Raw genomic sequence first — 20,130 nt, 5'->3', positions numbered from 1 at the left:
GGTCTCTAGACTCCTGCCTCAGGGGGAACTGATGCCTCTTGAAATTTTGAACCTATATTTGCCTTCTTAGCAGCACGGTAGTTCTGGGAAGCTGCTAAGAAATCCCTGAAAATAACTGTTTTGCAAGCAAGCAATGGGGCCAGCAGAGACATGAGCTGCTCAAGCGACAGCTCACTGCAGTGGCAGCTTGCAGCCCTCCTGACTTCCAGCAAAAGTGTACAGGCTTGATAAACCTCCCCTCAATTGATAAGAAGCATCGTTGATCAGCAATGCATAAAAGTGAGTTTTCTCTCCTTTCAGTCCCTTTCCCCCCACTTTTGCAGCACTCAGTTGTACCTGAGCCTGACTTTACCTACCCCACCAGCTTTCTTCCTTAGGATAGGCAGAAATGCTACAGCATCTCAAGATTTTTCTGGCCTTTTAGTTTTTAGAGTTCATTAGGATTTGTACTTTCATGCATCTGATGCCATCTAAACCACGGTGCAGAAAATTAACTCAAAATTTTGGGTTTTTTTTTTATGTACACACAGGTGACCAGAGACCCACCACTAGTTTCTGTTACATTTCTAATTTTCAAATTATGAAATATCATTGTGAATTATTTTTTTCCCCTCAAAGAAACTTGCAAAAATCACTGCTCCCCTCTCACTGAAAAGTCCATAATTGCCACCATCTCCATGTAAGGTCTGACCTCCTCCTCTCAGAAATGACAGGTAGATTATAGACAGCACTTAGCTATGAAAGCTTTGATTCCCATACACTCATAGTTAGTCATGATAAAATTTCACTTTTTTTTTTTGAGAGCCATTTGACATCCCCTCTTCTGCAATTGAAAGGCATTTTTTGTTTTTATCACTAATCATTATGTGACAACCTTATTCATCTATGTCTCCAATTAACATATTCATTCAGCCAAACTCCTACTAGAATTATAAAGAGTCCTAGTAACAGTTGGATCAGTAGCTTGTGATACAGGCTGCAACGTTTAACCAGCCACCTATCAGACTCATCATGCAGAAAAAAAACTCCCTGGAACCTCAGGGCAAGGAATAGATAAACATCTGGTCATTATGGAGGTGTCATTTTTCAAGAATGGATGTACAGAATATATTTGCAAAAGCGTATCTGCACAGACATATTTGTGCAAGCAAAAAATAAAACCTCAATATACAAAGTAGTCATGCGAAGTAATTTTACAACAAATGCTGATTTTGGCAGGCACCAGTGCTATATACATATTTTGCCAAATGCGCCCCACTAGTCTTTTTCTTTTCCCTACACTGGTCCTAAAAATTCCTTCAGAAAACAAAGATTCTGCACATTGTAGCATTTTCTGAACTGCCTATCAAGCAAGCACAGTTCCCATAGACTGCAAAGGAACTGCTAAGTGACCACACTTTAATGCCATTAAGCTACTGGGCTTCTGACAACCATGTGTTTGTGTAATGAATCAGTCAAATTGAAAGCGTGTGACAAAAATGACTCATGAGTAAATTCATCATCACTGAGACTCCACTTCAGCACTCTTTCACCACTAGTCAGCTGAACTATGAAGATGCTTCCACAACATGGCTGTTTGGCAGCAATTAGGTCAAATCCTCCCAGCAATATGCAGCAGTGGTGCTGGCTCTGCATGTGTTCCTGGATCGGAATAAGCTGCTGTACCACAAATACCTTTCTGATTCACAAAGGGAAGACGAAAAAAACCACACACTAGTACAGATAGCTTCCTTCTAGTTTTTTTCAAAACTCTGCTTCAGAATGAGGGCATGCTCAAGGAACCCTCCTCTTAGTGCAGAAAGCAAAATATGAAGACAAGCTGGGACTCTGAGCATTCAAACACCCTGATTTATTTAGATGCCTCATTTTTGATGGAATATCAAAGCGGTCATTCGTTCTCCTGCCAGAAGTCTCTCATTATGACTTAACTATAAAGGAGTGCATCCACCTTTACAGTGGAATTCCCACCCCAGGACAGTCTGGGAGCCACAGAATCCTGATACAGGGCTGACCACTGAGGAGATACACATACACATTCTCCACTCCCACAGGAAGACAGGACAACGACCATCAGGACTGTTGTTGAGCCTGGTCTTCAAAACACCAATAATGGGGATTCTACAGCTTCCCCACCTAGACTTTCCTAGTGCTTCACTACTTTTCCATACCTTATTTAAGTTTTCATTGCTATAATTTATGTTGATCTCTTTCTCTGACAGTGAGCAGGGCCAACACATGGGCACAGTGCTCTTATATTTACTCACTGGAAGACTTATCTTCCCCCCCACCTCTCTCAGGCTTTTAACAGTCTTTTATACATAAAGGCTTTCTCCAAAGAAGGGATGTTTAATTGTCCTTGAGAGCCACAAGAAGTGAAAGAAAAAATGTCTCAATAATTAAAAAAAAAAAGGCTCTTCCACTTCAAAGTCACAAATGGTGCCAAGATACTTCCAGCACAAGACAAAACGTCTTTCTTCATAACGCAGCCAGCTCAGGCAGGTTAATAATTTTTACTGCTGTATCTGAAATTTTTTTTTAAACCCTCATATTTAACACATTTGTTAGATTTTGCTTAAAAACTATTTTCCTTCCTGGTATGTATACAATAGTACAGATATGGCTGTAAAACCATAATTCACCTCGGCACTCTGTTCTAGTTGGTGTGCTCTGATATCCTATACGACACTGGCATATGTAGGATCCCTGGGTGTTCACACAGTCTCCACTGATGCATGGATTCTTCTCACATTCATCAACATCTGCAAAACACAGACAATATATTTTTACTGAGACATTGATTGAAAGGTATTCAGGTGTTCAGGGGTAGTTTATTGTTTTGTACTTGGAGAAATAGTGTGCTTAAATCTGAAAGGAAAGGCAACACCACTAAATTTCCAGTAAAAGGATCCCATATTCTAAGCTAGGCAGGAGATGGGAAAAAGGAGTACTCAGCAAGACAAGGTATTGCATGTGCAAGAGGTAGAGGTCTTAATCCCACACCTCCACATTCCCAGCCCCACTGGAGACAGATTTTGACAGAAGCTAAACCTTGCATGTAAGAGACAAATAATCCTTGCTCCTATCGTCAAGCTCCAGCTGAGTTCCAAAATTAGAAGGCTCAAGTGCCCAACAAGATACTCCTGGATAATCTGAAAGAGGACTTGTAAATCTTACTAAACCAGAGATCATGACTGCTGGGTGTGGTTTTTTTAACAGGTCACTTGCATATTCAAAGAGCTGGTAGCATTTTAAGGAGGTCATTTTCAATCACTAATAAACACATTATAGCCACAGGTTAGTAAAAAAAGAAATCCTTAGTTCTGTATAATTTTGTGGCAAATTGCAAGATTTGTTAAATACTGCCCTTTTTTTTTTTTGGAAGGGGTGTTGTTTTATTTAAGAACTCAGAGTTAGTACATTGTGTGGAAAATAATTTTTCTTTAAAACAAAATTCCCCTCTGTGATTTACAGCAGAAAACTACATACCAATGCACTCCCCCCTAACATCCAGTTGGAATCCTTTGTTACACTCGCAGCGGTAGCTCCCAGGAGTGGGAATACAGCGCCCATTAAGGCAGAGATGTCGGAACAGTTGGCAATAGTCAGTGAAGTTCACCGGCAAGATCACTGAAATAACAGAGTTGGAAAAATATTTTAATAGTTCATCATAACAATTTTTGGTAATCTGCAACTTGTGCAGCATTTTCCATTAAACGTCAACATTTATCTTCCACCACCATGTGAATTACATAGCAAAATCAGCACTGGTAAAGAGAAAACAGCACTTTGGCTCTTAGAGATTTGTCTGAAAACATCTAGCAACCACTGTTTTTTTCACTGTGGCAGGTCTGATCCTGTTTTCCTCTTTTGCAGAACAAAAGAGGACAGAGCCCGCTCATAACTAGTGGTAAAGTGGGTACGTGGCACTGCAGGGACTCTGCTAGAAGCCTACTCTAGCAAAGAGCAGGCAGAATGGTTCAGTTATCTCCATTTTCATAGACAGTAGAGTGACAGGAGGGCAGGGATAACCCTGGAAGGTATGCCTATATGGTCTTTGGCAGGCAGATGTGTGCTGGCTCTGTCTGCGCTCCCAGATGACCAGAAGCTGTGCAGCTACGTCAGAGCAGTGTCAGGCCTGAGTTAACATACTTTGCCTCTTAGGCTTATTAGCTCAGCTTGGTGCTGAACCAAGACTAAATAGTTTCAGCTGGTGCCAGTGCAAGCAGAGCCTGCTTGCATCTGAACAGAGCATGGGCAAAATGAGCTTGTGTTTACCTGCAAAAGAGTATGTAGCTATGCCAAATGATTTCAGGTGCCACATGTCTACTGCAGACTATATGGGCACGTAGAAATTCCCTGAGCAAGGGACAGAATATGGAATATATTGCTATTCTGCTCTAACATCCTCGTTGCTCTAGAGAAGCCTAACCTATCTACATGTATCACTGATAAAGTTCGTTCTTCACATTGGATCAGCTTCAATGTCCAGACTAGTATTTTTATCAGTGCATTTCCTATCTGACCAAGTATGAGTGAGGAAAACAACCTGAAAGAAGCTGCTTTCTCCCAGCCAAGCTCTTTAATGTAACTATCACAACATAGTCAAAAAGCTGTTCTTCAATGTTGACATGCAGCGAAGCTCACAATAGCCTTAAAATAACAGTAATATAACTACTACAATACACGGGCCTCAGTACAGACAGTGAGGGTGTAATTTTTGTATTCTGTCTTAACAGGGAAAACACTACCAACAAGGTACACTTGCTGTAAGGTACAAGGTAACCAAGCTATGATTAGAAGGATATGTAGAGAATGTATGTCCACACAAAGAAAGCAAAAGATACCAACAGCTGAAGGGAGCACATTGCTCCTGAGAAATGCATGTTTTTAAAGAAACTAAACGCAAATGGTGCAGGGAAAGGTTATTATTTATTTCTTACCATGAGGTGGTGGAGCCCGAGATGGATAGACAATTTCTGGCTGTTGGGGAGGGTAAGGACCAGGAAGGAGTGGTGGAGGGATGATGTCAGGACGGCCAGGAGGAAGTTCAGGTCTTGCTGGCAGCAAAGCAGCTACTGTGCACAATTTGCGGTACTCATCTGAAAAATGACAGCATGAATACTGTTTTAGACTCTTGTAGCCTTTCCATTTAATTCAACTCTCCCCCATTTCACAGTGTTTCAGATTAGCAATAACAAGCCTTAAATAATCTGGAAAATCTGAGCCTATATGTTTTCTTCATAATAAGAAGCTTTGTTCTGTGAATTGAGTCATTAATCCATAGGAAGATATCAATGCTACTTGTCAGAAGACTGCTAGTAAAAAGATAACATAACTGACATTCAGGATATGAAATTGAACAGTGAGGCAGGGATGTGATCTTAATCTACTTAGCCTCATTCAGGCAAAATCTTTGATGAACTCAGTGGGAAGTTCACCTAAAGAAGAACTTTTGGACTTGATCCCAAGTTAATTTATTGCAAATCTTGCCACAGAGTTAGAAAAATACTGAACAGGGAAAAAAGCCCAGTTTCAACAGGATTTCTTAAAAGTTAACCTCCTAAAACAAAGAAATATAAGCAACGAGGCAAAACCAATTAGAGAATGAATACATTAACACTACTTCCCTGTGAAAAAAGAAGTTTGCCAATAAAAGCAGAAACCAAATGAGGTGCAGTCTAAGGAGTGTAGACAAAGAGAAACCGAGTCAGATCCACATGGAGTTCATCCTTCCCCAGATGATGGGAAAATGATCTATTTTGCTGTAAGCACAATCTATGCGGAGTGTTATGTACTGTGCTATTGTTTATCTCTGTTAGTGGCATCTGCCCTACTGCCCCACTTTTCCTCCTGTGCCCAACTCTTTTGTCTTTGGGAAGTGTGGGTTTGGAACTTGCAATCCAAAGAATGCACGCAGAGTATCATAATTAAAGATACTTTTCCAGCTGACCTAATTCAAGTCCACAATTCGTGTGTACACAAATAACTATTTGTGCAGCCAATATCTTTGAACTTCAAAATTTTAAAGTTTATCGCACAACAGGGGAGAGGAATTATATAATGAAAACAAAATGCTACAGAGATGCATGAATTCCTGAAACAATATAAAAAATGAGAACTGAAAAATAAATTCAGTGTTGGGAGAACTAAGCTGGATATTTCAGCCTTCAACACTTTCATTTCACTTCTATTTCCACCTGTAAAACACATTAGAAGCTCTTCACGAACCACTGAGGATTTGTTAAATAAACATGGTAGCCTAAAGTTCTGCCTAAAGATCTGACTATGATCCTTGCATTTATTTTAATGCTCTTAGGCAATCAGTTTGTTTCACGTGTTACTGCACTTCCCTCTATTGCTCCTTAGAGTGATTTTAATCTTTAAGACAATAAAATCTGCTTGGGGATTATTTATGTATTGTATTTTGTTTATTTGCATTTTTTTCCTAGCTTTCTCTTTTGCCTATTCATACGTAAGCTGAATCTACTCTCTGTCAGTGGTCCACCTGTGATAAATCAGAGACAATGAGAAGAAACAGTGTCTGTGTATGTACATACGCAAATTCCAATATGCAAATGTTTGCCGATGATGGTGGTTTTAATAGTCAACTTTCTAATCACACATTCTCCACAACCCACCAATCAGTCTTTGTGAAAGAAACAATACTGTATTCCTTTTTTACTCTACATTGGTAATACCCAGTTATCCAAAGCCAACCCACCAGGAGCCTAGGCCTTCTGTGCAAAAGAAGTCAGGGCCTTGGGCCCGCCCATCAGTTGAATAGAATTAACACACATGAAGGGACTGCTGAGGTGAGACCTGAACACGTACATGGCAGGATGCCTGAGATACTACTTTTATAGTATTTATAGCATCAGTGGTAAACCCTGTCATTCCGCATAAACAATTATTGCTGTGTTATGCAAAGAAATACAGTGCAAGCCTTTTTTATTGCAACTTTAATCTCCATGTATAATTTCTAGCAATAAACAGCCTATTTTATAGTAACATCTGGGTCTGCTGCCCACACTGAAAGTACAACCACTTGGTTACATTATGCGTCTAGTGCTCCACTTTATATTACAGTAAATTTCCATTTCACAGTTAGAGAGACTTTGGGCCACTGACAGCTCTAAGTTCCTCATCTTGCTTTCTCAGGATAAGTTAAGGAATAACTGAACTTGATTAAATAATGACAACGATACCTTACATTCATGTAAGGCCTTTCACAGAATTTCAAAGCGCTTTTGAAAAAGAGTAATTTATAGTCTCAATTTATATCCCAAGTCAGGAAAAAACAAAAACCAGCATGCAACCATGATCTGGAAGACCTTGCATGAATTTATGAGTCAGGAAGTCCTGGGTTCTAGCTACTTCTCCGCCACGTCTCAGTCTGCAACCTTGGCCAAATTACTTCACTTTCCCACCCAGTTTATTCACCAGTTAGATATGAGTAATTAGAAAGTATGTAAAGAAAACAGGGACTATGTTAAGATTGAAAGCTTTCTCCTTGTCTTCCTATTTCAGATGAGCATCAATAGATTACGCTATTTTGTCAGCATTATTCTAACCCATCTTAGGCATTTAACATATTTAAGTATTATTAATGAGATAGTGACAGAACCAGGAAGAGTCTTCCAAGAGTTCTGATCATAGATCTTTGCTCCAGTATTACGCAGTTTCACTCAAAGGATTTAAAACAAGAATAATAAACACTCCCACACATGACCTCTGACAATTTCTTCAGAGATACACTGCTATAGTGTTATGACCCCCATTCCTCCCTAAACTCTGCACCTCCCATCGATCCTTAAGCTTCTCGTATTCGTCTTTTCTAAAGCATTTCATTAGGTCTCCAGTCCTAAACAATCTCAAAAACTTCTTTCCTCCACTCCCTCACACTTAGTTTCACAATCTGCTCACCATCTTCTTTAAATCCAAATCTCACATTATCTGGGGATCTCAATACACAGGGAGGTGATAAAGTACAGCACATTATGGTAACAGACAGAAATCATATTGTGTCAAACTTTGGGAAATAAATGGCACCTCAGAAAACTAAAAATAAGGTGAAGGAAACCCATTTTCCAATGAGAATGAACTTGCAGAGGGAATAGGGATCTATTAGAAGGCTCCAGAGGAGGTAACTTGAGCCTGAAGAGGATGTTGAAAACAAAAGCTGCATCAGGTAAAATTGGAATAACCAGGCTACAAAACATTAATCAGCAACAGATAAAATCCCTCGTTTATGTCTGCTTGCCCTAGCCTCCTGAACAATCTGCCATAGGAGACTGTGCTTCAAGCAACAGGGTTGGACTAAGCAATCTCCCAAGGTGCCCTCCAACCCCAACCATTCTGTGTACTTCTTTAATGAAAACATTACTGTTAAAATGAAGTCACTGCCTAATTCAGTGTTTGACCATGCTTGTAAGAATACAGGTGGATTCATACCGGTGGATCTGATCGGGCACATTTCAGGAGCGGTGGCTGCACCAGAAGACCAGCATCGGCCACTGTCACAGCAACACTGCATTTTGGACAAAGGCTGGGGGAGCTGACTGCTGCAGCGCCCGTTGGTTAGAGAAGAGAAGCAGTACCCAGGACGCACATCTACCAAGAGAAAGAAACGGACATGTAATCACCAGTCCAGTGAGGAATGTGACTTTCACAAAAGGGAAAGGTACCATTTTTTCTTCGTTGATTACATTATCGATGACATAGTACTCGCATCATTACAACAATCAGAAAACAAAAGGCAGAAAGCCAGAAAAATCTAGATTATATCTGGGCTTCTTTGGATTCAGGTATAACACATCCTGTGAGAAAGCTAAAGTGAATTACAGAACAGCAATGAATTAACAGAGGCAAAAATAGAATAGAAACATGTATTCAGTATATAATAAAATATGCTTCTGTGTCCCCAAAGAAAAATTGCAGTGTCACCCCTATTAAAGATAGTAACAGATCAGTTCTGTTTAAGCGTTGATTTGAAAGCCACTGATGTTCAGCAATAAACTCACAGCACTGCAGCTCTCAAAGCATTAATCCATTTTTCATTAGTCATTCTCCAGCTGAAGTACGTAGTGATTTGACAAGATATACATTTGTGGGCAAGAAAGAGCAACACAGCTTTAATGGGTGCCATCACATAGTTTATGGAGATGTGCTGGCTTCCTGTCTGAAAAGGGGAAACACATGCTGTACAAAGAATGTCCTGTATCCAGATTTCATACTCAGCTCTAACAACATTGCACAGAGATCCCCAATCTTAGAAAAGGGAGAGAAAACATGGGCAGGAGCAAACTAAACTAAACTAAAAAAATCTTGTGATACAATCTAAAGCGCTGAGCAATTGCTTCACAATGTGTCACATCATGACAAACTCAATATAAGCTATGGTGTGATTTGATGCTGTACGATAAACCAGACCAAGTTTGTTTCTAAAAAAACCCGAACATTTGCTGTCAAAATGTAGAGGAAAAGTTGCAGATATAACCTGACAACAGCAGACACCATTCCCTAAAGAAGCAATATCTTAGTTATCCAGGGCATGGTAGATTCACCTGTCTAGTAACAGTGCTTTCCAGAGTTTACTAGCTATTCTAGTGAATATTAAAAAAAAAAAGCAGGGTAGTTTCTTATTATTTTGAGGAAATTGTTAAATAGTAATATGTTGGGAGAGTCTGTGATGGTTCTGTCTCTTATTAGCTGGAACCCTGAACACAGATATTACTGGCAGTACAGCTAGAAGAGTCAGTTGGCCTCTGGTTCCAAACTTTAGTTAGTTCACTCGTATTATCATGCGATGGTGTCGTGGTTTAACCCCAGCCAGAAACTAAGCACCATGCAACTGCTCACTCACGCCCCACCCTGGTGGGATGGGGGAGAGAATCAGAAGAATAAAAGTGAGAAAACTCATGGGTTGAGTTTAATAATTGAAATAAAGTAAAATAGTAGTAGTAGTAATAATAAATAATATACAAAGCAATTGATGCACGATACAATTGCTCACGCCCTGCCAACTGATGCCCATCCCGTCCCCAAACGGCGATCCCTACCCCCTGACCAACTCCTTCCAGTATAGGCTGAGCATGATGTCACATGGTATGGAATATCCCTTTGGCCAGTTGGGGTCAGCTGTCCTGGCTGTGTTCCCTCTCAGCTTGTCGTGCACCCGGGAGAGCATGGGAAGCTAGAAAAGTCCTTGACTAGGGTAAGCACTACTTAGCAACAACTAAAACATCAGCATGTTATCAACATTATTCTCATACTAAATCCAAAACACAGCACTAGACCAGCTACTGGGAGGAAAATTAACCCAGCTGAAACCAGGACAAATGGAAATCTGAAATGGAGAAAAAAAAAAAAAAATCTACTCAGTTCTATTACTGATCCTCCATTTTCCCCTGGCACCCAACTAAACTGCCAAACACATACACTCCTTAATCTACCATTTTAAAAATCAAATAAAGCTCTGATGCAAAAAGTTCCCCACTGCATCTGCTATAATTTTTTTCTTCATATGGATTGGAGAGATATTCAGATGCTTGGTGTGATGGTGGGGTGGATGGTAAGGAAGGAAGGCCTCTAACAGACCCCATCATAATCCTCTAACTCATCCTTCTCAGTTTTGGTCAGTATCAAGTTTTGAAACATTTAAAAGCAGTAATGGACAGAATTAGAAAAAGGATATACCCGGGACCTGTGCAAGCACACAATGTGCCATAAAAAGGTAAACACACAGAAAACATCTTTGTCTACCTACAGGTGTAAGAGCTTAGCCAAAACCCACATTATTTTCAGAAAAAGACAGTAAGCTTGTGAGAAAAATGCCAAATCTTTCCATATTCCTAATCAAAAGTGATTATTTTTTCATTTTTCCCCTCTTCCATTTTCTGTTCCAAATGGTAAAACACACAAATAAAGGCAAGAACAGCAAGAAACGACTTTTTTACTGTTTCAGATTTTAGTATTTTTCACTAAAAAAAAAAATACAGTATATCAAAAAGGCAAAAAATCACAATGAAAATACCTTTCAAGAAAAACATGCCTTTAGAAAAAAAAAAAAAGAAGGGAAAAAAAAGCCATTGAAAAGTACCACTGATCAAGCAAATTTATGCCAGCTGATTGTATGGACTAGCAGCTTTCTTCATAGCACTCTTCATGTACTTGGCTGAGACCTCCTGCTTTTCAGCTCTAGGAGATACTATCTTTGCTTCATCTATTCTAATTTTTAAAGTTTGTAGTAATGGAACTCCCAGTTCTTCCTTTGGATGTCTGGCTCCAGGACTGCTCAGTTTGAGTCCTATAAGGGATACATTTCTCAGAAGTACTTCCTCATCTCTAACAGGTAGACATGTTCAACTAATACTTTTCACTTAAAACAGGCATGTTGTAATTAAATCAAGATTACGTGCTTTGCCCAGCTCAAATACAGATTGGGGGTCTGTCCTTGTTAATATGGCAAGTATGCAGTCTGCATATTAGACATGAATCCAAAATATCTGCAGATAATTAACAGTGCTTCCCATTTAGCACATTTTGCCTTGGACATAAAGCCAAAATTTTAATGATGGCTTATAGTCTGTCATATTACTTAACACATCCTGTCATCATTTAAATACCCAATTCTTTAGCTGAACTATTTCAGCTTACAAACACAGTAGGTCAAAAAGGCTGGAAAACTGCAGGAATATAACATGGGTGTGAATGTTGGGCAGTCCTGACTGAGCAATGACTATAAAAAGTAAAAAGCAAACGGAAGTTGTGCCTCTGTAGAAACTTTTTGCTACAGAAAAGTGAATCTCCTTCATAAATATTAAGTACATGCAGCAATCAATGATTTAATGATCTACAGTCATTTAGGAGCTATTAATCTGACACAATAAAAGCAAGTCCCACTGGCATTTTAAGTGTGCAGTATGGATCCATTGTTCCAAAATGCTGTTCTTGATAATGGAAGAAATATAGTTCATTTCTCACAACCTGCAGAAATAGAATGGCACCATTCAAAATTAATCATAACCCAAACTATTTCCAGATCTCTTGGGGAAGTCAATATCATTTGGTACTTTTGTCTGTGAGGCTATTTTTTTTCAATTTTTCCCCAAATGATTTTCTACCAAAGGTAGTAAACATAGGGTGCTCTCTTGAACCCCAGTGCTGGCACTGTGTATGAGCCTTTAAATAACCAAGCCTAAACGGAGGAAATAAACCTTTCATTTAATTCTCAAATGACAATATTTGCTCAAAATTCAGCACTGGCAGTGAAAAAATAAATTACTGCATAAAAATGAGAAAAAAATTAATTGAATATTTGACCTGACTCAGAATAGAATGAAGAAGTAAGTGCTAACACTACTCTTTCATGGCTTTGGCACTACAGTGGCAGTCATCTAATTCACACAGTCCTTTGGTTCCTAGTTGGGCCTTTGGAAGACAGGTTCTGCTCTGCCACAGTGAAAGCCTGAAAGAGCAGCACTGCCAAAACATGAACATCATGAAAGCAGATATAAATGTCCCACAGCCAGCTTATCACACTCCTTCCTTTAATGAAAAATATCTGCATTAAGGTCATAACACTTAGAATGAGGTAAAAAAGCTGTTCGGGGTGGTTACCTTCTTTCCCAAGTATATTTGTTTTTCTAAATGACTGATGAATATAACATGGACTAAAGCAAAGACAAACATGAGAGCAATAATATCAAGGAGATGTGTTAAACAAGTTCTGCCTGTTTTAAGGCAACAAAGATGACATAACAGAAAAACTGTAGTAAGAAAAATGAAAGGGAAAGTCACAACAAAGAGGGAGAGAGCAAACACATCCTGCAAATGGAAAACTAATTTCAGAATACATATATAGGCACATGATGTACTTCTATATAAAAGAACGATTTCAAGATCACAAGTTGAAATATATTTCTGGTACACTGTTACCTATGTTAGATATTCATGAATGTTCACAACACCTACTGTCTTATTTACAGGATTCTACTCACCTATGCACTTTAAGCCATCAGGAGCTGTATAAAACCCTGGAGGACACTTGCAGAAGTAACTGCTAACTGTGTTTGAACACTCTCCTCCATCACAGATTCCAGGAACGGTGCTGCATTCATCAATATCTTAAAGGCAAAAAGAGAAGCAGGAGGAGGTTAGCTAATTTAGTTCTGGTATGAGAATAGGTGTTTTGTAATTAGTATTAATGATCAAGTTCAATGTGGTCTGAGACCCCTCCTAACTTATGTACTAGGAGCATAATCAGCAGTTGTGAATCAGGATCTTTTGTTAGGCATCTTATAAACACAAGTGAAACAGAACCTAAGAAAAGACTGTATCTCTAAATTACAAAAAGCCAGAATTTGTTTTACTGCTTCATAATGATGGATGAAAATCTTAAACTGCAAAGGAGATTTACTAACTGTAAGTAAACTATAACCCCTCCAGTTTGAATTCTGCACAATAGAACTAAGAAAACTGTCATGGGACCTGTAATGGCCATAGCGATCAGGAGTTTAACTGTTATGTCTCATGGTATCTCCAGCAGCACCTTGCCTCCTGGCACCATACTGAGGCAGTGGTTCAATACTGACTCAAAGGGAAGTATAGCACTTACTGAATTGCCCATCCTTCTTACTGCACTTGGGTTTTTCTTGGAAAACCCTCATATAAAAGCATTGAGCAGCTAGGCACTGTTGAACTAATGCAGTCTGACAGGGTTATAGCTCAAAGCAGGATGACTGCAAGCAACAAAAATTACCTTTCCTGGCTTTCTCTGCTAAGTGAATGTTCTGAAGTTTCAACAGATTTCTAGACAGTAGCTGAAATTTCTGCTGCAGAAGTCAGGCAATGTCCATAACTTCCCTTAGATTTTGTCAATGATTTTAAAATAAAAGTCCATATCATGATTTTCTTCACTAACAAATCTCAATCTATATACTAAATCATCATCATAGATCCAATGCAGAAAAACTTTCAAAGGCTGCAGAAAAAAAAGACCTAACACATACCTGATCATAGCTGCATACATGAAGAGGGAACTTGAAGGGTTTCTTCCACAGCTAAGAGTTTATGTTATCTACAGTCATGTAAATAACAACCTATGCCAGACCCAATTGCTCCTTAATTACCATCAGTAGCCCACCTGTGATGCGTAGTTACTTCCCCCTTGTTTCCAGTGACTGTCTTAACAATGCAGCTGTATCTACTTAGCACTGCTCTCATCTTCTAGGAACCTGGAGTCCAGCTGAGCTTAAAAACAGCTCGCCTTTTTCCATGGTACCTACAAGAAGAATCAGCAGAGCAGAGCAGAGCAGGAGGTCATTCTCTGGAGTGATTAATGACAACTGCCTGTCATGGCCATCTACAATCACCCAGTTGCTCTCCTGACAGGGAGAATCCAGCCAGAAATAATGGTATCACTGGACTCTATCCAATCTCCTTCAGAGATCTACAAACAGATAGACACATGGCTGTAATAATGATTTCACCAACCACAAAAATTTCTGAGATGAAATACTGTAACAGCACCCAACACGCCAAGGCAAGGAGTGAATAATATCGTAGTCATAAAAAAATGATTGGAGGAATTTAAATGTAATGCCTAAATTGGAATTTGGCCCCAACAGATGGGGGAACACCCAAAGTCCCACGGGACCATTAATGAGCATTTTAGATACTAGAGAGGATCTCTGTTCAACTCCTCTGGTGAAGATGGTAATACAAAAATTCAGTAATATAAAAATTACCAATTCCTCTTCCCCTAGGTAAAGCATTGGATGCTCTAATACCTTTGTGGCCCCTTGCCTTTGCAGGAAAGGAGCGAAGGGACTGGGGTGGCATAGAGATGACCAGACCTTGCAGACCGGCCCATCCTAAGTGGTGCAGGACCCTGGGGCCTCTGTGCACACATTCCTCCCCAGCATCTTGCTAGCTGTCGTGATGTGGGTCACATTCCTTGCTTGGGTGTGCGAGAGGGGTGTGACTTTTTGTTCAGTGCTACTTCGAGGGAGTTGCCAAAGCTTCAAGTCCGAGTGCCCTGGGAGCACTGCTAAGAGACTTCTGGCTTCTGCTCCAGGATTATACTCCACAGGAGTCCCAACAGTCTCAGTGACAAAAAATGTGGAAATTGAATTTTGGTCTGAATAAAGCCCTTAATTAACAGAGAAAAATGCAGTCGTAGATGGATCAGATTCAAGCGTTTTCTGACTCAAATTCACCGTTTATCTTAAAGTCAGTGCTGTCACTGTTTATATAGAGTCCAACCTTTTTAAAAGCAAAATCATCACTATTTTGGGGTTGAACCTAACCCAAATACTATTTCACTGTTTATGTTAGTGTTGACATTCATATAAGCAACATTGTCATTGTTAAGTATGCGAGTTTCATAAAGGTAAGTATACTCAATGTACTTGCAGACATAAATGTCACTTCAGGAAAAATTACTCCTCCCAATCACTACAAAAAAGTATTTACCTCAGCATTAATGCAACTGGAAGAGGAATGGTTATTTGAGGCAGTGAAATAACATAGCACTTAAAATACAGTTTTCCACCAGCTATGCTAATAAAGAGAATTTCAGCCAACACCCCCATTTCCAATCTTGTTGCATTGTTTCACTGTACCTGACAATTTCTATCATGATTTTACTTTAATGGGGACCCACTGAAACAACAGTACTGGAAATTCATCAGGTAGCTCCCAGTTCTACTAAATCAGTGACTAAGGATACATTACAGCTGCCAGATGTCCTACTTGCTGATAGGAAGTTAAACCAAACACATCATCAGATGTTAATTACTATGCATTAGAATTAATTACAGTTAATTACTATAAGGCAAATACACTGTCTTATACTGCAGATTTAAACTTAAAACTCAAAGGTATAATTTAAAAAAGCAGATTATATGTTCTGTTGTTACATGACTATGCTCTTTAACTGTTGAATCACTATCCTATTCCATGCTGCTGGTATAAGGGTGCTACTTTTAATTCTTTGAATTGTATTAATAACTACACAGCTTTAATTAAAATTGCTCAGTACGTGCAATATGAAGATGTACTGAAAGTAAGTCTCTGTCTACTGAGGTTCAAAAATTTACAGGTATGGAATTGAAGAAATAAGACTTCATCCCATCTTTGCAGCCAGGTGATCACTCCAAAGGGATTTCACAAGATGGAGCAGGAAAATTGTGGCAGAATTTGGAAATGAACTAAGCTCTCCCAGGTTCATGGATCCAGTCCCTCAACTATTACCAAGTGCAGGCTCTGAGGGTGGTGGTTGTTTGGGGTTTCGGTTTTTTTGTTGTTATTGGGGTTTTTGTTTGTTGTTTGTTTTTTTGGTTTGGTTTGGTTTTTTTACATGATTCAGCAATCAAAAAATACCAGAGGAATGTTCATGCAATTCAGCCTATGCAAGCCCTTTTTCAAGTACTAAGACTTACGAAGGCACATGTTCAGTCTTTCCTATTCACCATGTTCTGGATACTTCACCCACAGAAGGAAATGCTTGCCATGTTGTTCTACCCTAAAGGTGGTTTACTTTCTGCCAAAACCATTGGCAGTTGATATGAAAAACCATGCTGTGTACAAACTCTTTTAAAATTGCTTTCCCTAATGTGCAAATAAATTATAAAGTTTTGATTGAAATAGGGATTTTTCAGTTGAAAGAGTAAGCCATAATTCTTCCAAAATGACTAAAAGATTTTGAGTGCTTCCTTAAAGGCACTTGTTGCAAGAAAGAGTGGAGGATGCACACCATACTCTCAGTCACACACCTTTATGATATTGAAAGCTGGCACTCCAAAATCACTAACCACTTATGAAACTTTTCTGCTCAAATTAATTTAATTTTTGTCTAATGACTGAAAGGAGAATCAGTTGTAAGAGTTTAAACATTATCTGGCCTTCACTATAAAGATGATGAATCAAAACTGCGCAATTGAGACATTTTAGTACTATTTGCCTTACATATTCAAAATTCTCTTAAAGCAAAGGAGACGTCTATGCCTGACTATTATATTACCCAGAGGAAAAAATACTATCAGATCACAGTGTAAAATTTACCAAGATTTCCACAGATTTCCTCACTAATATCTAGCACCTGCAGTACTTCCAGAATAGGATGACCAATAAGAAGAGATAAGATGTCTGTCCTTCTTTAACACCTGCAACTGTAAGGATGAGTTTAAAGCCTAGTCCTGCAGTCTTCACTCAATGCCAAACTCCCATTAAAGTTAAAAACAGTTTACCTGAGTAGGTGGGAATATGTTGAACTTTCCACTCATATACACTTTTTGGTTAAAAGATCCACACAAAGACATGTGCCTCAAGCATTTCTAAAGCAACATATCAGTTAAAAAGTATTTTTAGATTTAATGTTTAATTTGGTTCATATGTACCTTTAAGTCTGTAAGATGTTACGTGAATAAAAGGCTGGGAAAAGCTGCAGGGCCAATAATTAAGATTCTCTGGTTTAGAAGGAGAAAGGACCACTATTCATCTTTGTTGTGAAGAACGTTATTTGCATATTCAAGGCAAAAAAGACTGCAAAGTTTGTTACAAAATTCTAAACAAAGTTGACACCAAAAAGACTACTTCCCCCCCTTTACTTTCAGAAGAAAGTTCTCAAAGCTCTTACCGTCACATTTTTGTGTCACTTCATTAAACTTGTGTCCAGCTGGGCATTTGCACTCAAAAGATCCAACAGTATTAATGCAATTTCCCCCTTGACAGATCCCAGGGATGGCTTGGCATTCATCCACATCTATCATATAAAAAAGGAAAAAACGCCCACTTTTACTTCATTTCTCAAGAACAGCCATAATAATTTGTCTACACAGAAATTAAAATAAATATGCCTAAATCCATTCTTCACCCATCATAATATTATGATACTTGCTTGTGAAGAGATGCTAATTTTGTAATTATTCTATGCAAAGTATGATTAAGTACAGTACTTTAACTATCTCCTGCAAGAAATCACACGGTTATTATTGTTACAGACATTAAACATCTAACTACTATTGCTTTGTTTTTCCAAAACATCTGGGGAATGGTGTGCAGAGAACACAGTCTGCCAAAACTCAGGTTCCTTTAAAGTATCTGAAGCTGGTCACCCAAAATCACTCGCCCCTTTGAAAATCTTGGCAACTCCATACAGTGCACAGCCCACCAGCACAGAGATGCAGGAGCCGTGGAGGAGCAGTGTGCAATGTGTGTGGAGGGGGCCTCAGTGAGAGGCATGGGGAACTGCATAGTCATTATTGATGGAGATTATTAACTTGTCACTCCAGTAAGATCAGCACCAATGACCTTAAGCTGTGGTTAGGATTTGACTCAAGAAGTTTCACAGACATAATTAATGTATCAGAAGGAATTATTAATGACCTGCTTAGACATTAATAAATTTGGAGGGTTTTTTCCCCTTTATTTTTCTCTTTTTGCTTTTAAATTTTTCACTCAAGAAAATAAAACAACGAAGATATCAAAGGCTAGGTAGGAAGCTCAAGACAAACTTTTTCAAGAGGTCCCAGTTTTTGACCTCACAGCTATTTTAGCACAATGTGTGTCGTCACTTAGATGCAAAAGTTTTGCTATGGCTTAGTAACAGTTAGAGAAAAGAGACTAAAAGAGGAGTGGCATTGCAATAGGAGACAGTGGAGGTCTGACTCACAGTCCCCAGGGGCTACCCTGTGTCAGCCGCTTCCTGTCTTTTGGGAGCAAACAGAGCACCTGCCACCCTCCAACCCAAACGCCTGTGCTTCCCCCATCTCCCCAAGGAATACCAGCTGCTGCTGGTAAAACCCAATTTCTTGAATTCTTGGGCTTCACACTAGGATCGGTTTCAATGCAGGGACACAAGCTGAAGGACATAACGCCTTCAAATCTCCCTTTATAAATCCCAGAGAGCCAGCTGTAATGTGTCCTGTAGTCTGAAAAGCAAAGTATTATGTCTGTACAAAAGGCCAAGAGGCAACTTCCCTGGGAGCCTTGAGTAGGAAGTTTCAGGAATGCCAAGGGGCATATCTGTACCACATCGCAGAGTGTTACGTAAAGATTCCCGGGGCCGACTGAAATGGGTTGGATGGGTGCAGCAGCACAGCCAGAACAGTGCTGTGCCTGAGCTAACTGCTATGCTGGGAGGCAGAGAGAACTAGCACAGCCTCAACACTCTCAGCATAGCCACATTGTTGCAGGGACTCGAGCTACAGCAATATGCTGTGCTTTAATAACAGTAATCAGCCAGACCTCATGGCACTGTACTGACTTAAAAAAAAAATAAATAAAAAAATAGAAGTCATGCTCCTGAGTCACGACGTCTGTTTCAAAATCCCACCTTTTGGCTTTCATTTTCCTCCTTTGTATCTTTAAAAACCTCAGCTGTGATATTAATTTAACTTTCAGCCAGCCAGACAAAGTCAAACTGTGGGCAGTGATATTCTATTTACTTTTTAAAATAAGCTTGCCCTCCCCTCCATTTTATTTTTTCTGACTTCTCCACACAATCATAACGGTTCCTTTTTCTGTTCAGAGAACCTGGATTTTATTTAACCTGCTTTCCTTTATTTAGATTGAATATGAATGTGAAATCCCTGAAATGTTTTCAGTCTGAATGGATGTTATCTGATCTCAGAAGGACTGGATTTAGTACAACTGCATGAAAAAATAAAGCTAATATGTGGTTCCATAGCAGATCTGTTGAAATTATGAACACATTACAAGAGCAGGGAAAACTGGAAAGTACAAGTCAAACATACAGGGCCAAAACCGTGTTGGCACCGCATACAGATTAGCATATATATAGCTGCATGCTAAGAAATGTGCAGCAAACAGAAGTAGCCTTATTCTGAACTGCATAAACCCATTGGAGAGGTCACTGTAGCTTTTCCATGACACAAACAAGAGGGATATAACTAGGTGTGGCATGAGTTCAGGGGTGTGGGCCACATATTTCTGCACTTAAGATTTCAGAAGTATCCAGAATTTCGATTCACAGATTTCTGCACAATTTAGTTCTGAGCTTTACAGAGAGAAGGGGGAACAGAATGGCTGAGGTCAAAATATGTGCACATTATGTGGTGTACACAACCATGCCCATCTTGAAGTTCATCATGCCTGTTCCGCAGGAAC

General features: G+C 39.3%; 1 protein-coding gene across 1 annotated transcript in view; it reads right to left on the bottom strand.

Annotated features, from left to right (window-relative positions):
- The window catches only part of FBN1 (fibrillin 1), a 161,760-nt gene that overhangs the window by 81,959 nt on the left and 59,671 nt on the right, over positions 1-20,130 (bottom strand). Inside the window, exons 8-13 of the mRNA XM_064456363.1 lie at positions 17,639-17,764; positions 12,999-13,124; positions 8,452-8,610; positions 4,941-5,099; positions 3,487-3,627; positions 2,640-2,759 (exon numbers count right to left, since the gene is read on the bottom strand). Coding sequence (XP_064312433.1) covers positions 2,640-2,759; positions 3,487-3,627; positions 4,941-5,099; positions 8,452-8,610; positions 12,999-13,124; positions 17,639-17,764 — 831 coding nt within the window. The remainder of the gene's footprint in view (positions 1-2,639; positions 2,760-3,486; positions 3,628-4,940; positions 5,100-8,451; positions 8,611-12,998; positions 13,125-17,638; positions 17,765-20,130) is intronic.

Source organism: Phalacrocorax carbo, chromosome 7 (assembly GCF_963921805.1).
Source record: "Phalacrocorax carbo chromosome 7, bPhaCar2.1, whole genome shotgun sequence".
Lineage (NCBI taxonomy): Eukaryota > Metazoa > Chordata > Aves > Suliformes > Phalacrocoracidae > Phalacrocorax > Phalacrocorax carbo.
The sequence above is the reverse complement of the archived record's forward strand: the minus strand, read 5'-3'. Positions and strand labels throughout refer to the sequence as shown.